We start from the raw sequence: 14,950 nt of genomic DNA on the forward strand, positions 1-14,950 counted from the left end.
GGAAGAGGAAGGGAAAAGTAAAAATGACACTTCTTCCCCTTATAAAACTCTTGGCACAGTATCAGAGCTTCATGGGGGTCAAAATATTTTCCATTTCCAAAAGCGAAATTTGGCCCGAAGTACAGAGAAGGCTGATTTAGGTTGAAGGGTGAAATGTTTCAGAGCTTGTAAAACTAGTGCTTAGAAAAGAACTTTTTGTGGTTCATGGTGTGCAGAGCTGTTGGATAAGATCAGAGCAGCAAAAAACTTCCTTGTTCCAAAATGTACTGAGATGAAGTATTTGTTTATATGGAAATAAGAGCTAAAAGTGGCCAGGCTAACAGCTTCATTCAAAACATCCACAGCACTGTTTTCCTCCTTTTTGGTAGCATTTGTGTATTTTCTTGGCTCTGTCTGGCTTGGGTCATGTACAAAATAATGAGGGTGATCAGGATCAGGGAATGTGTCAGGCCTGTTGCCTGGGAGCCTCATTAAGTCAGTAAGCATGAGATTCCTGATTGTAATTCCCTCTCTGCTGTCAGCACTCACCAGGTGTGAGGATCCAGATTCAGAGAGCTCCAGGCACTGGCAGCTTCCCAGCTTCTTTGTGAGGATAACAGGGCAACCAGTTCTGTTGTTAAAAATACCTTCCACTGAGAGATTTCATACCTTCCTCCATCCATCCAATTCCTTCCATCAAACCACCTCCAATTTGTGCTGCCATTCCTTGGCTGTGTTGGAGCCCTGGAATGCTGAGTGTCCCAGAGCTGTGTGATCCTTCACACAAGTGTGAATATTCTGATTGCACAGCCTGATGTGCCAATCACTTGATAAAATTCTAATTCTTAAATGCTCACATGTACACACAGCCAACAGAACGATCATAGAATCACAGAATGATTTGGGTGTGAAGGGACCTGAAATATCACCTTGGGACAGTTCCCTGCCATGGGCAGGGACACCTCCCACTATCCCAGATTGTTCCAAGCCCCATCCAACCTGGCCTTGGACATTGCCAGGGATCCAGGGGCAGCCACAGCTTCTCTGGGAAACCTCAGCACCCTCACAGGGAAGAATTTCCTCTTAATATCCAGTCTAACCCTTCTTTCTTTCAGTTTAAATCCACTCCACCTTGTCCTGTAACTCCATGCCCTTGTCGAAAGTCCCTCTCCAGCCTTGCTGGAGCTCCGTTAGGCACTGGAAGGCTGCAGCAGGTTCTTCTCCAGGATGAACAACCCCAATTCTCTCAGCTGCTCAAAAATCAGGGTGTATTTGAGCTTGGCTCAAGAGGAAAGCTCTCTTCAGCCAAAACATCTTCTCAAAAGGGGACATTTTTCTGCCATGGACTGATATCCCCACCAACACACCTTCCTGCAGCCCCTTCTCCTCCAAGCAGCCCTCAGCACCTCCTGGCTGCCTGTCAGATCCATTCCCAGGTGGATGGAAGGGAGGAAGGAGTTATTGAATGGCACAGCTGAGCCCTGATAACGACATTGAGACAAATTGATGGACATCAAGGGGAGGCTTTGCTTGTCCCTGGATGCACATTGGCTAAGCCTATTAACATGTAATCAGTTCCAGGTAGCATTTGCTCTGCTACACAAGCTGCTTAGCAAAAGCAATTATGAAGCACTTAGAGGTTTAACCAATTAAAAGAATATCCTTCAGTCTCCCACAGCTGGCTGGGTGATGCCTCAGTAAAATGCTTTTTAGCAGATGAAGTCAAACCACATTTTTTACCAAATGTCTGTGAATTTTTAAATTATGATAATGGAGCCTCTGCATTTTGTCAAGTAATACAAGACAAGGGCCAAGAATTAATGATGTATACATGTATTTCATTAATTTGTGCATTAATAATTCCCCTTCTGAACAAATATTTTGAGGAGTCCATTAATTTCTCCTCACCAATGCTCCACGTCTGAGTTATTCATTTCAGGAGGAGAATATTGCCATGAGATTTAGTATAACCAGCCTAGAGACAGGAATAGTAAATAGCTCATACTTTGCAGCCACAATACACAGAAAAGCACCACTCTAAAACTCCTTAAACAGTTGTATTTCATAATTCCTATATTCTAAGGAAAGCAGATTTATTTTTTCATGAATCATTTCTTTTCAAGAAAGGAACAAAATTCCATGGCACTTTGTATCTCTAATAAAAAGTCTGAGCAACTCCAAGTGGAGTTCAGCAAAGCCCCTGTGGCATTAAGCTGGAGTGGAAGCTGAGCTTAACAGCTGAAGTATCACACTGAAATTTGGGAGGAAAAATTACCTATTTAACACTTGTATTTATTTCCCAGTGATATTTGTACTGGTAGGTTTACTTTGCAGCCTCCCAAGTGAGATAAAGGGAACAGAATCAGAGCTCCTATAAACACCCTCTGAGGAGCAAAAAGCAGGGCTGGCTGCACCTCTTGGGGCAAGGAGACTCTTTTTTCCCCTCTCCCAAGATGTGTCCCTTTGCTGGCACCTCAGCTTGGGCTGGCACAGCATTCCTGCTGGGCTGCAGGCTCCTGTGGCTCCATTTCTGCAGAAAACTCCAAGGTTTGCCATGCCCTGAAAGCAGATTTTCCAGGTGTTAAGCTGTGACAATGTGAGTGTTTAAAAAGTTAACTAACATGATTTTAAACATGAAGTCTGGCCAAGGCTTTAGTCACTGTGGAAGCATGCAGTGAACACAGCTCCAGAGTCCCTTTGATGGGCAGGAACCATTCTGGAAGGAACAAAGGGCTTGTGAAACTCAGAACTGGAGGGGAAAGAAGAAAGGGCTGCAGGGGAAGCCAGATTGGGTTACACCTGATCCCATCAAATAAAAAGAGCCTTGAACCTGGTGAGGGTAAAATCCCTTATCTACCTTTCCAAGGGGAGATTTTCTGCCTTTCTTCTTCCTTCTCCTCCAAACACACAGACATCCCCAGGGGAAATGGCATGAGTGAAGTTTAAATGGAATCAAGCAACCTCTTCTCTAATTTCCAAAAGAATAATTACCTTAGAAGGAACCTTGGGAAGAGAACCCAGTTTGCACTGGGACAGCAGTGATGTGCTGCTTGCTGGAGTCTATTCTTGGGCCTTCTTTAATCTGTATTTTCTTCCTTGCTCCTTATGGACGAAACTGGTGCAAGGGGATGATTTAACCACCAGCATGAGGTGGGGCAGAAATTCACATCTATTTCCAAATCTGTCATCTGCAGCCATTAAAAATCAGGACTGGAGAGCATAGTCTGAGTGAAATATGTTGACTTTGCATGCCAAAAGGTTTTTCCATTCAGTGTGCTGCCTCACACTAATAAAGAGGAATTTAGGGCTGTTTTCAACAATACATTCAAGAGCAGTGGGGGGATCTGTATCCAGCAAATGCTGTGTGTTTTCAGTGGTGTCTAAAGGAGCTGAGGACTTCCCAGGCTCATTGTTACTTCCAGTTTCTTCTTTGCTCTCCTGAGCACTCCTGGTGGTCCCCAGTCCCTGCTGATTGTCATTGACTTTTATGGAAATCCTTTATTCCACAGCCTTATGACCCAAATACCAGCATAAGTAGTTTTAATTTTACTGGGCTCATACCTACCCTGGCAGCTCCTGCAATTTCTACTTTGGGGCCTGCTGATATAAATATTGCCAACAGCCTGTCAGGTAGAACATCATGTTCATATAAACAGCACCTCGAGGTTTAGCCAGGCAGTGCCAGTTCTGTCTGCACTTGGCCCAGCTTTCAGCACCTCTCAGATCAAGCAGCACTTTGTGAGAGGTTCTCTTGTAGTGGCATCGACTAAATAAGTATATAAAACCCAAGAGTTTGGGATATATAAGGATTGTTTCTCCTAAAATCAGCATTATGCTGACATGAGCCCCACAACCTTTCCTACACCTTAGTACCAGCTGGTGTGTTGGAGTTGAGTCTGAAACACAGAAAAGGCTGAGAGCTGCTGTCCTGGGGGGTCAATACATCCCCAAACAGCTCCTGCCTTTGCTCAGGAATTCCACCTTGCTGTTCAACATCTGGATGTGGCTCAGCTCCCCTTGGAATGCAGAGAAAAAGAAATAAAATGGCTGAATAGTCTGGACAAAACTATCAAGGGAAGATGCATCTGAGCTTGTCTGGAGGCCTTAGCAGCAGCAGAGGTGGTTGGAAGAAGGAGCAGCATCTCTTTTCTGCCTCTCCTGCAGAGAAAGGAGGACAGGGCAGAGGGATGCCCTGGCCGAGGGGCCGCAGGGCTGTGACTCAGCACTCCCAGAGGGGATGGAGGAGATGAAGTGAGCAGGAAAACACCAGCTTTGTAGGGCAGCAGCTCCCCGGGGTGCCCGTGAGTCAGCGGTGGTGGCTCCTCACCCATCAATGTCCCCATCTCTGAGTCACAGCGAGCCTCACATGGCCCCACAAAGGGATGGGGACTGAAAACACCTCCTGAGCATCGCTGCTGTGCTCAATCCAACCAGAAAAACCATGGTTTCTTACACAGGATGCCTTGCCCCAAGCACATGCTAATCCTGGAGAAGGGCAGTTTCCCAGCCCAGGATCCACACAGGGCAAAATAAAATACCCAGTGGGATCTAATAGAATTTAACTTCCAGAATTGCCCCCACATGCAGTTTAGTCTGAGAAGCAAAACTGGCACAGTTTAAATCTCCTGTGCAATGGAAGAGATGTCACCCAGAATTGATGTTTCTCTCTGCAGGACTTCCTGAAGGAAAAACAAACCAGGGCTGGTCTTCTGCCACTCCTCCTTCCTCTCCTCTTCTTCCTTGGCCTGCAGTTCAAACAGGCAGAGAATAGAGCTATTATAGGACAAAATAGAAAGACACAGGATGTAATAATTCAGGGTTTAATGCACATGTAAAGTGGGAGTTTGGTTTGGAAGGGAAATGAGGGCATACATTGGTGGAAAAACCATTCCCTGACACATCAGTGTCATCTTGCTGGGGTCCCACCTCTGCTCCTCAGGTTTGGCACCTCATTTGCTTGAATATGGGAAATATCAGAAGCTCATAGAGCAGCTCTACTGCTATTAGAACCTGATTGAATTAATTAGACGTGAGAGATGTGACTGGTTTATTTTTAGTTCAAAATATAAAGGCAGGAAATCTCCAACCTCACAAACACCATCCTGGGCAGTCACCCCATCACACACTGAGTCAAACCCTTCCCTGCAGTGCTCAGCTCCAGCAGGCTGACCTGCTCCTTCTTACTCCACCAAAGAAACCCATGTGTGTCAAGCTTTTGATGGTGAAGAACACATCCTAGGAGCTCATAGCAATAATAAAAAATCATTTTGGCAGCCAGTTTGCTCAGGATTTGTTTTACAGCTCAACCATTTTTACAGGCAGGTGCTCAGGGAGGAGCAAAACAGCAGGAAAAGACACCAGGAATCTGGGAGAAAAGGACACTTTCATCCTTTATGAGATGAAAGTTAACACAGTTCTGTGTTTTGTATTCCTCCCAGGGGAGAGGACCCAAGAGGGCAGGATTGCCACCCTAAATCTGCTTGATCCCTTGTACGATAAAATGAAAACATACGGATTAAGGGTGACAAATTCAGGTCGGGATCTCCTAATCTGTGCAGCACAGAACTGCAGTGTGCCACCCAGCTGGGACTTCCAGAGCAGACCATAAGTGTCTCCAGTGCACTTCACATGTTTAATAGAGTTTTAATTGCAGAGTGATTGCATGTGGTATTACAGAATTATCACAGATTACTTAATTGCTGAGGTTAAGCAGATACTTCTCTCAATATGTGTTTTTGTCACTATAAATCCATATTATTTGGCGTAGCATTGCCTGAGCAGCAGAAGCAGAGATCATTTACCAGGAGAAAACCACTTCCCTTTAACGTGTTGGTAAATTTAACAAGCAGATGTGTGAGATTCTTATAATTGGCTGGGGAAAGAATCCGAATCCTGCCATTCCTAAAGAGCTGCACACAGGGGTGAGCAGCTGAGAAGTGCCAGTGCATGGAGGTTTCTGCAAAAATCATTATGTGCATGAATGAACCTGTGTTTGGAGCCATTTGGGAAGCTGCTTTTGCAGCCTGAAAATCCAGCTAATCCCGTGCAGGAGCTGGGAGAGCAGATGGGCTGGAGCTGAGATGTTGGCTCATTCCTGTTGGCCTGAGGCTGATGGATGGAGGAGGAGAGGCTGGAGAGTGTTGCTTCTCCTGCAGCCCCTGGGAGGGATCTCCTGGAGAGCCATGGGGGGATTGCTCCATCCAGGGCAAACCAAAGGCCCATCTGACAGAGAAATGAATTTCTTGGGGAAGCCAAAAGTGGGTGCTCAGATATGTGAAGGAGCAAGGCATCCACACTCCCACCAAGCTTCCCAGTGGATATCCCCATTTTTCCTGTGCCAGGAGTCTCCTGTCAAAGACCCATCAAAATTCCCCAGGGAAGGATCAGGCACAGGTCAAATTCATTCACTTGATGGCATCTGAAGGGCTGCAGGCTGTCTGGAGATGAATTACATCTGTGATCACTGTGACCAGAGAGCGGCCAAAAACAGTTTGAACAAATGAATTCACTTGGACAAGAGAATAAAAACAGACCCTCTAGCCTTCTTTCCAAAACATGTCCCTTCATTTGCTTAAATCTTTATTGGATAAATGGTTTTTGCAGCATTCCTGGAAGATGCTGTCATGCATCAGGCAGGCTGATGCTAAAGGAATAGAACCTTCTCCATTCTTAGCCATGTGGCTAATAGGAAAGGAAGCTCATGGAGTTGGAGGAGAGTGTGAGTATGGAGCTGGACACCAGGAATTATTTTATTTCTGCTCTCCTGTGCCTCTTGGCTGAGTTTCAGTGATGGGGAGATGCAACCACAGCCAGACTTGTTCCTCTTGGACTGCATTCTCCAGGGGAAACACATCTTCTGCACATCTTCTGCATATCTTCTGCACATCTTCTGCACATCTTCTGCACATCTTCTCCCTGAGCTACAACATTGTCCCTGTAGGATGACAGCGTCTGGGTTTGGGAAATATCCACATAAATATTTTCAATCCCAAGGCAGAAAAACACCTCAGCCTTTGGCTCCACATGCCAAATCCACACTGCACTTGTGGTACCTCACTCTGGAGGTACCTTCCAGGTCACATAAAGGACAAAAGTGATGTGGCCCTTGCTGTCTGTAGAGCAAATTTGGGACAAAAAATTAACTTAATTGTTTTATTTAGTCTTTATTTTCTTCTTGCCTTTTATTGTGTTATGTTTTAACTGAGATTTCTTTATTTCCTGCTAGGATTCTGCCAGAATCCTGCTGTTCCATACAGCGGTTGAAAGGTATATTACAAAAGGAAACAAATCTTTGTCTTGATTGCCTGATGGATCTACTTTTTAATCCAGACTGACAAATGCATTCAATCAACAGCACTTTTATGCCTCAGAGTTGTTGCATTTTATTTTCCATTGTTTGACATCCCTCCGAATCTGGAAAGGAAAAGAGCTGCAGTGCCTTTCTCTGCTTACCCTTTAATTGATCATTTTTATTATAGCAAAGTCCAGACCCAAACACATCGTAATCTCAGGTACTGCACAAATGTAGAACGAAAGGACAAGCCCTGCCACCAGAAAAAGCAGTTTAATGATGCTCAGCACTGTGGGGACTGTGGCCAGTGGCTCCACATAACAAACTAATGGGATTAGAGTGTCCCTGGCTCCCTGTCTACCTGGATGAAAAACATACCCTAACTGTCTCTGTACATATTTTGGACAAGATCTCCAGTGCCACAAGGGCATGAAACACAGATGCAGAGTTTCCTTTGAGCCAGTGTCTGAACCAGGCATCACCAGTCCTTCATCTGTACCTTGTGTTGTTCCTAACTTACTGCCCAACACTCAGTGCTGTTTTCTATTATTTCTGTTGTTCTTGCTTTTACAGACATTTGCAGGTTGGTTGTCCCCCAGGGTTATTAATTCCTTGCACAACAGCAATACAATAACAAGTCAGGCTTCAGGAAAACAGCAATAAAACCCACGCAGACAGGTCCCTTTTTCACCCTGATGGAGAATTGCTCACTGAGTTAAGGGCTTTTTCCCTGCCTTGCAGGTGCTGTGGTGATCGCCTTCGTGGTCTGCTGGCTCCCTTACCACATACGGCGTCTCATGTTCTGCTATGTCCCCTCCAGCCACTGGACAGAGTGAGTCACAGCGTGGGGGACACTATCCCCCCATGCCAGGACAGGGTGGGGGGTCAGGCTGGGACTGGGGGTGTCAGGGAACCCACAGATGCAGAGATGGAAGTGGGGATCTGCAAGCAAAGGCTCCAATTGAGGGGTTAAAGCCTCAGTTGCTGGGGTTTTTGGGTTTTGTTTTGGATTTTTTTTGATGTCTCAGTGTTTGTCAGCACAATTAAGAGTCTTAGTTTTACCTAAATCCCCCAGACATGGTGAAAGAAGCATTAGCTTGAACCAAAATGCATCATCAGCCCCTCCTCCTGTGGGCTGCAGACTCACCCCGCTGGCAGCAGCAATGGGACTTCACCTCTGGCAGCCCTCGATGAAATGACATTTGGACAAGGAGGTTTGACACATCCAGAGTGGATTTCAGTCTCTGTGCTGCAGATATCGATCCCCAGCCCCAAGATGGAGCAGCTCCCATCAGCACACAGTTTAGCTCCACGAGGCCACATTTCCTCAGTGACAGGGGACAGGACACTCGTGGGGGAATAACTGTGCTACTTGCTGAGTCTGGGATGCGTTATTCACTGTGTTTTGCAGGGAGTGGATCAAAATGCAATGCCAGCAGTTGCTGCTGATTAGGAAATGCCCAGATTGTCAGAGAATTCCGGGATAATTGCGCGGCTGTGCTGAGCACACGTGAGCTGCTGGCAGATGTGCAAGGGCACCCCAGGAGCTCCCTGCATCCTGTCTGAGGCAGCAGGCCAGGCTCCTCAGCAGAACAACCACCAAAGTGATTATTATTTTTAAATATGTCATTAAAAGCTAGTGCTGTCTGGGGACACACACCCAAAAAGCCTCAGATGCCAAGGGATGCACTGGTGTGTGTCCTCCCATGGTGTTACATCCCTGTTCTCCCTGGCACTGAGTCTGTTTCCTTCAAGGAAAAGGGGAAAAAAATCTACAATACTAAAAAGCAGAACAACAGTTAAGAACTAAAATTCCATCAACTGCAAACACAGAAGACAGTTAATTAGGATATAGCAGTCTACTGAATGGAACTGTGGATCCAGCCACAGTAAAATCCAAAGTCTATCTTCAGTCATGAAAACAGAGCTCTAGGCACACACTGGGACAAACTTTCTTCTTTGCTTTCCTATATGAAAAGCACTTAAGGCAGTGTTCAATTATGTAAAAACTGCATTTGCTTTGAGCAAGAGGGGTAGAGAAGTCTGTCTGCAGTTAGTGGGGATTTATGCATCATGGCTGCCTTCACATAGTTTTTTTGTCTTCTTTTTAAAGCCATGAGTGATTTTAGAAAAACACTGAATTTACAGAATGATAGTGAACTATCAGTCTGGTGGCTAACCAAGAGTTTGCAGCAGCTTGGCATGTTCATCTAGAAATGAATGTTCCTTGCTCCTGAGGAAGAGGAATTTTTCCAATATTAATTCTTCACAGCTACACAGAGAAACTCTGCCTGCAAGAGCTGGATGGGCCATGCAGTCCTTGGCAGTGCTGAGGGGGTGTGGAGGGATGGGCAGTGCAGTCCAGAGCTCCTCTATTTATCTTTTGTTAGACACTGCTCGGACTAGAAAAAAAAAGAACTGCAATTTCCACCCAGATAAATGATCCTGAGGAACATCTTCCTGAAAATGAGACCCAAGGTGTTTATAAATGCTTTATCAGCTCAGGGCTGTTGCTCTCAGCTGGCCCAAGGAAAGATACTTCCAAAAGTATAAAAGATAATAAAACATTTTCAACATGTCCTAGTTGAAAACATTAAATTGTGGTGGTCAGGATGTGTTTCAAAAGGATGCTATCATCAGCTTGCCCCCAGAACAGGCAATGCTATCCCAAATTATGGATGAATCCCAGCCCAGGGACACATTGAATGAGCTGATGCTGCCAGAGGGAGGACAGAGATGCATCTCTTACCCCAGTTTGGCTCTTCTGCAACCTCAGATCAGAACTGCAGGCAGAAAAGTCAAGCTAATGTGTATGTATGACAAAGAAGCAAATTTCCATCTGGCTTCTCAGTTTCCAGAATGACTATTTCCAAAGGGAAAAGGAATGCACGAGGTAAATATCATGTCTGGCCCCAGGGCTTCAGTAAGTATCTAAGTGCTGGTGAGTGGGGTAATATCTTCATAGAGGCATTTGATCCATGTCTGACCAGTTCCAGTTGAAGACAAAAATGGTTTTTTGTGGCTCAGGCACCACTGGTGAATTCAAATCTCCAGCCTAGAAAGGTTAGATGGAAAGCAGCTCATGTTTTTCTCACCCTCGTGACTTTGAGTTCTTCACACTCTGATTTTTACCTTTCATCTGCCCTTCCAGTTTCCTTTACAACTTCTACCACTACTTCTACATGCTGACAAACGTCCTCTTCTACGTCAGCTCAGCGATCAACCCCATCCTCTACAACCTGGTGTCAGCAAACTTCCGCCAGATCTTCCTCTCCACTCTCACACTGCTGTGCCTGCCCTGGAGGAAGAAGAAGAGACGCTTGGCCTTCACCAGAAAATCCAACAGCATCTCCAGCAACCACACATTTTCCAGCCAGGTCACAAGGGAAACTACATACTGAAGCCAAAGGAGGAGGAGGAACACAATTCATCGTGGAGTCAAAACTTGGGAGAGGCCTCTGTGACTTTCGTGCATGGTCTCCAAATTCACGTAATGCAAATCTGTTTAGCAAAGTCATTTTTGTTGGGAAAAATAGGCTTTGTTCTGCCAGTAACTTTGAGGTTATTTTCGAGCATTGGCCTTGCCTCTTGTGAGTAATGTCTACGTGTATTGTAACTTCAGTCTGGCATAAATCCAGATGTGGTGTTGACTGGGAAGCCAAAATGTGTTCAACTTAGGCAAAACCGTGCTGCATTTCGTCCTTTTCTCAGTGCAGAGATGCCATGTTCACATCCAAGGGTTTGAGATCACATCTCCTGGTGGCACCCAGCAGAGAGCTTGGTGAGGAGAAAGAAGCTTTGAGCAGAAAGGGTTGTTTTTGGAGGATGGACATGCTCATCTGTGAGATGTTCAGTGGAGTAGGGGTGAAAACTCAGGGAGCCAGGTGGTTATTTCAGAAATATATCTTCATTATGAGTAATATGATTGAGGTGCTCAAGAGAGCCACTCTGGCTCCTTGAAATTAAATAAGAACAGACGATGCCTTACCTAGGCTGGGGTGGCTGTGGCCTGGGGAATGGGGTCACCTTGGGCTTTAGGGCATCCACAGTGCCTGGCATTGGTACCACTGCACCAATAACAGCAGTTTCTGGCAAAGTCAAGAGTGCAGAGGCTGTGCCCAGCTGGAGGGCTGCAAATGAACAGAAATGGAAAATCTTCCTTTTGCCATACAGCCAAATCCTATTTTTTTTACCAGGGAGAACAGTTTGCTGGCCTGCATTAAGAGGTGAGAAAACTCCAAGCTCAAGAGGGCTCCAGGCTGCTGAGATAAGAACAATCCGACCCAATTCTGGGCAGCCTTCAGATTTTTCCCAGTTTTCAGATTTTTATTCCAGTTTTACTTGTTTCCTCACCATTTTCATAAGGCTGACATCTCATAGTTTATATCAGTTGTAGCCAGCAGGACCTCTTGTTCTACCTTTATTTTTAATACTTTTTCCTACCAGACCTGTTGGCACACTGATCTGCACCCCCAAAATTCAGATAGTTCAAACAGAGAGCACAAGAAGGTCTAAACTGGGGAGTCTTGGCTCTTAGCCCACTTTCTCTTAACAAGCCAGAGGAACAGAAGCAAGCCCTGAAAGTTCTCTTTGAAATTTCTCAGCTGGTCAGGAGAGGTTGTACCAGAGGATAGAGATTTATTCAACCAAGCACTTTAGTTGCTCGTGGACTGTTGACTCCTCTGTGACAAGGAAAACAGGCAGTGGCACACAAATAAACAAATTCAAACAAGCAGGATAAAGGAGATTGATCTCCTTGGAAGGAAATCTGTGAGAAACCAGAGAATGTTTTCTGTGTATGATGTGTGTGAAATGGCTTGGGCATGTTGGAAGAAGAATCTCTAGAAAAACTGCTCATCCTGCCTTGTGGGAAAATCCAGGTACCATGAAGAGGAGAGGGGAAAGGTCTTCCTGGAGAGGAAGAAGAGTCTTGATGTCACACATTTAACATTGGCCTTCCAGGCAAGACACTTCAGATGTTTTTGGAGGACCCAAATTTTTTTACCTCACCTCTAAATAGAGTCAACAGCTGGGAGGTGCTTTCTGAAATCTCCCACAGAAGCTGTAACTGTGTTGTTTTGACTTTCATTCAAATTTAACACCCTGCATGTCTCATTTGCTTCTGAAACATTAAACATTATTACTATACTTGTTCAACACCAACCTGCTGAAATGTGCTTGATTATCTTGGGAAACACTGTACAAAAGTTGTTGTTTCACATAAGATGCTTGGTTTAGATTTTCACTACTGAGATACACTGGCAGCTTACAGAATATTTGATCACGGCTCAGAGGAACTGGCAGGTTTATTTTTGGTTTGACTTGACAATGGGAAAAAGCTGGAGTAAAAGTGAATTTACCATAAACTCTTTCCACAGTGTTTGTTGGGCCACTCGAGTGCTGAAGAGCTGGGGGAATTTGGGGGATTTATCCAAGTGGTTTGCTGACTTCTGCAGCTCTGTTCTCACAGTTTAACAGGAAAGCAGACCTGGGTCCATGGCCTTAATCTGAGATTGCAGCTCAAAGCTACCTCTTCCACTGGCCAAATCTGACAGCCTTGAGCTGAGCAGTGTAAGTCACAGCTGGTTTCATCCTCTCTTCCCTCCTCACCTAATTTTGCTATATTCAGCTCAGAGATGTTGTTCCCTCGGACTCAGAGAAGTGAGGATAACTCTGAAAACCCCCATGGTTTCTGGAGAATCACTGGATAGTTTGGGTTGGAAGGGACCTTGAAGATAATCCAGTTCCAAACCCCCTGCCAAGGGCAGGGACACCTTTCCCAAACCAGGTTGCTCCAACCTGGCCTTGTGAAGGAAAGCTGACACTGTAGAGAAGAAAAAAGTACAAACTGCCCCATATTTACCAGAGAAATTGTTCTTTACATGTCTTTTAACAATGATCAAACTGCTAGCCCAACAAGGTTTTTTAACTGAATCTGGTGTGAATGGTTTTTTCCATCAGACAGAACATAAAAACTCCCATCTGCTGTGTCCCTGTCTTGGCTGAGCTCTTCACCAAGGCAGAGGTGAGTGCTAGGGCCTCTGCTCATCTATGCAAATTCCCTCTAAGTGTTTGGAACTGTTTGTTTTGACTAAAAAAAAAGAATGAAATCTGTGGAACCCGCAGATGTGAAGTGCTGCCAGATGGATTCTGAGAAATTCCCCTCTGAAGAGAGTCTATCAAGTGACCTCTTCAAACGTTATTTCGAGGTTTTGTTTCTCTTCACAGAGCTCTTGCCAGAGCCATCCGTTTGGCAGAGTGTGAAATCAGGTTTATGAAGTCATTTTGCTATTCAGAAATTTCCCCCAGACAGGACTTTCTCACCACAGGCCCAGTACATCAGTGCTGGAATGCTCTGCTGAGCTCGTCTATTTTTGTAAGGTGAATGAGACCTCACTTCAGCGAGCTTTGCAGGAGAAAACTCAATGGAAAATCAGCGAGGAGGGTTAGCAGGGCTGCAAAAACAATAGCAGGACCTTTGAATTTCTAGCATTCCGTGAAACAATCCCTGAGTGTGCAGCTGCTGCAGATAACTCCAGCTGCAGGGATGAACCAACATCTGTACAGCTGCACTGCTCCCACCCTGGGGCAGGACCAGCAAAGATCCACAGGGCACTGGAGCTTCCCAAGCAGTGCTGAGTGTCAGTCTGGTGTCCTCCTGGCTGTGTTGTTCGGTGAGTGTTTAACCAAAGCTGTATCTGCTAGAGCTCTGTCTGCTTCTTCACATCACAGCTCAACCACTCTTTTCCCGTCCTCGGTCTGGGTTTGCTTCGTACGAAAACAGAAACTGCTGATGCAAAATTTCATGATGCTGTGTCCTGGCTTTGTGATGCAGAGTCCTTCCCCAGCTGTGCCACCTGATAGTCCTGCACATATTGTATTTATGGCAAATATTTTTTAAAGTGCATCTTTTTTCTTTTTTTTTTTTTTTTTAATTCTGAGATACAAAATGTTGATGTGCTTTATTTTCTGTGGCCTGTTGTTCAATGGGGAAAAAAATGAATGTTAAAAGTGTGTCAGTGTCTACTTTGTAATATTTTCTGTGACAAAGGGAAGGAAGAGGGTGTGGAATCCTTCTGTGTGGCAATGGGAAACACTCTTTCAGTGTAAGATGCTATTATTGATACTGTATTTACTGATCAAAGTGTAATGAAATGGTTAATTCCTGATATAGCCTTTGTACTGTATGGTATTTTATTTTGTCATTTATTGATCCTAAGAAATAAATATCCAAATTTAAGGCTTGGGCTGCTTTTCCTTGAAGTGGCAGGTATCACACAGCCTGGTTACTAGCACAGGCACCTGGCTGGGGTCTAAACTGGTGAAATTCCATTGGCCTTGAACTGGGATTTGCATCTTCTGAGTGCTCCTTTTCTTGCACTCTCCAGCACAAACAGCATCCAAATGAGCAAAAATCAGTCACCTCCATCCTCCCTGCAGCTCCTGGTTAATGTTCTGTTGTGCAATAGCTGAGCTGAGCTGTAAAAGCTTCATAGTTTTTAACCATTCAACCCTTTTGTTTTGCTTTCTGGTAGAGGGAAAGGTTGCTTGGAAAGCAGCATGGGAATAAAATTAAATATTTGGAATCATTCATGCCGGGAAAATCCATCTTCTAAAAGCTATCTGAACTGCTCTGCCTCTCCAAATGCTTTTTGGTGCTGCTTCCAGATGAGAAGAGCA

The 14,950-nt window shown here is 45.0% G+C and overlaps 1 protein-coding gene across 1 annotated transcript in view; it reads left to right on the forward strand.

The window, feature by feature from the left end:
• Positions 1-14,510, forward strand: part of NTSR1 (neurotensin receptor 1) — a 53,604-nt gene extending 39,094 nt beyond the window's left edge. Inside the window, exons 3-4 of the mRNA XM_085078997.1 lie at positions 8,012-8,102; positions 10,422-14,510. Coding sequence (XP_084935123.1) covers positions 8,012-8,102; positions 10,422-10,671 — 341 coding nt within the window. The 3' untranslated portion in view covers positions 10,672-14,510. The remainder of the gene's footprint in view (positions 1-8,011; positions 8,103-10,421) is intronic.
• The last annotated feature ends 440 nt before the right edge of the window (positions 14,511-14,950 follow it).

Source organism: Lichenostomus cassidix, chromosome 20 (assembly GCF_008360975.1).
Source record: "Lichenostomus cassidix isolate B80296 chromosome 20, HeHo_3.0, whole genome shotgun sequence".
Classification (NCBI taxonomy): domain Eukaryota; kingdom Metazoa; phylum Chordata; class Aves; order Passeriformes; family Meliphagidae; genus Lichenostomus; species Lichenostomus cassidix.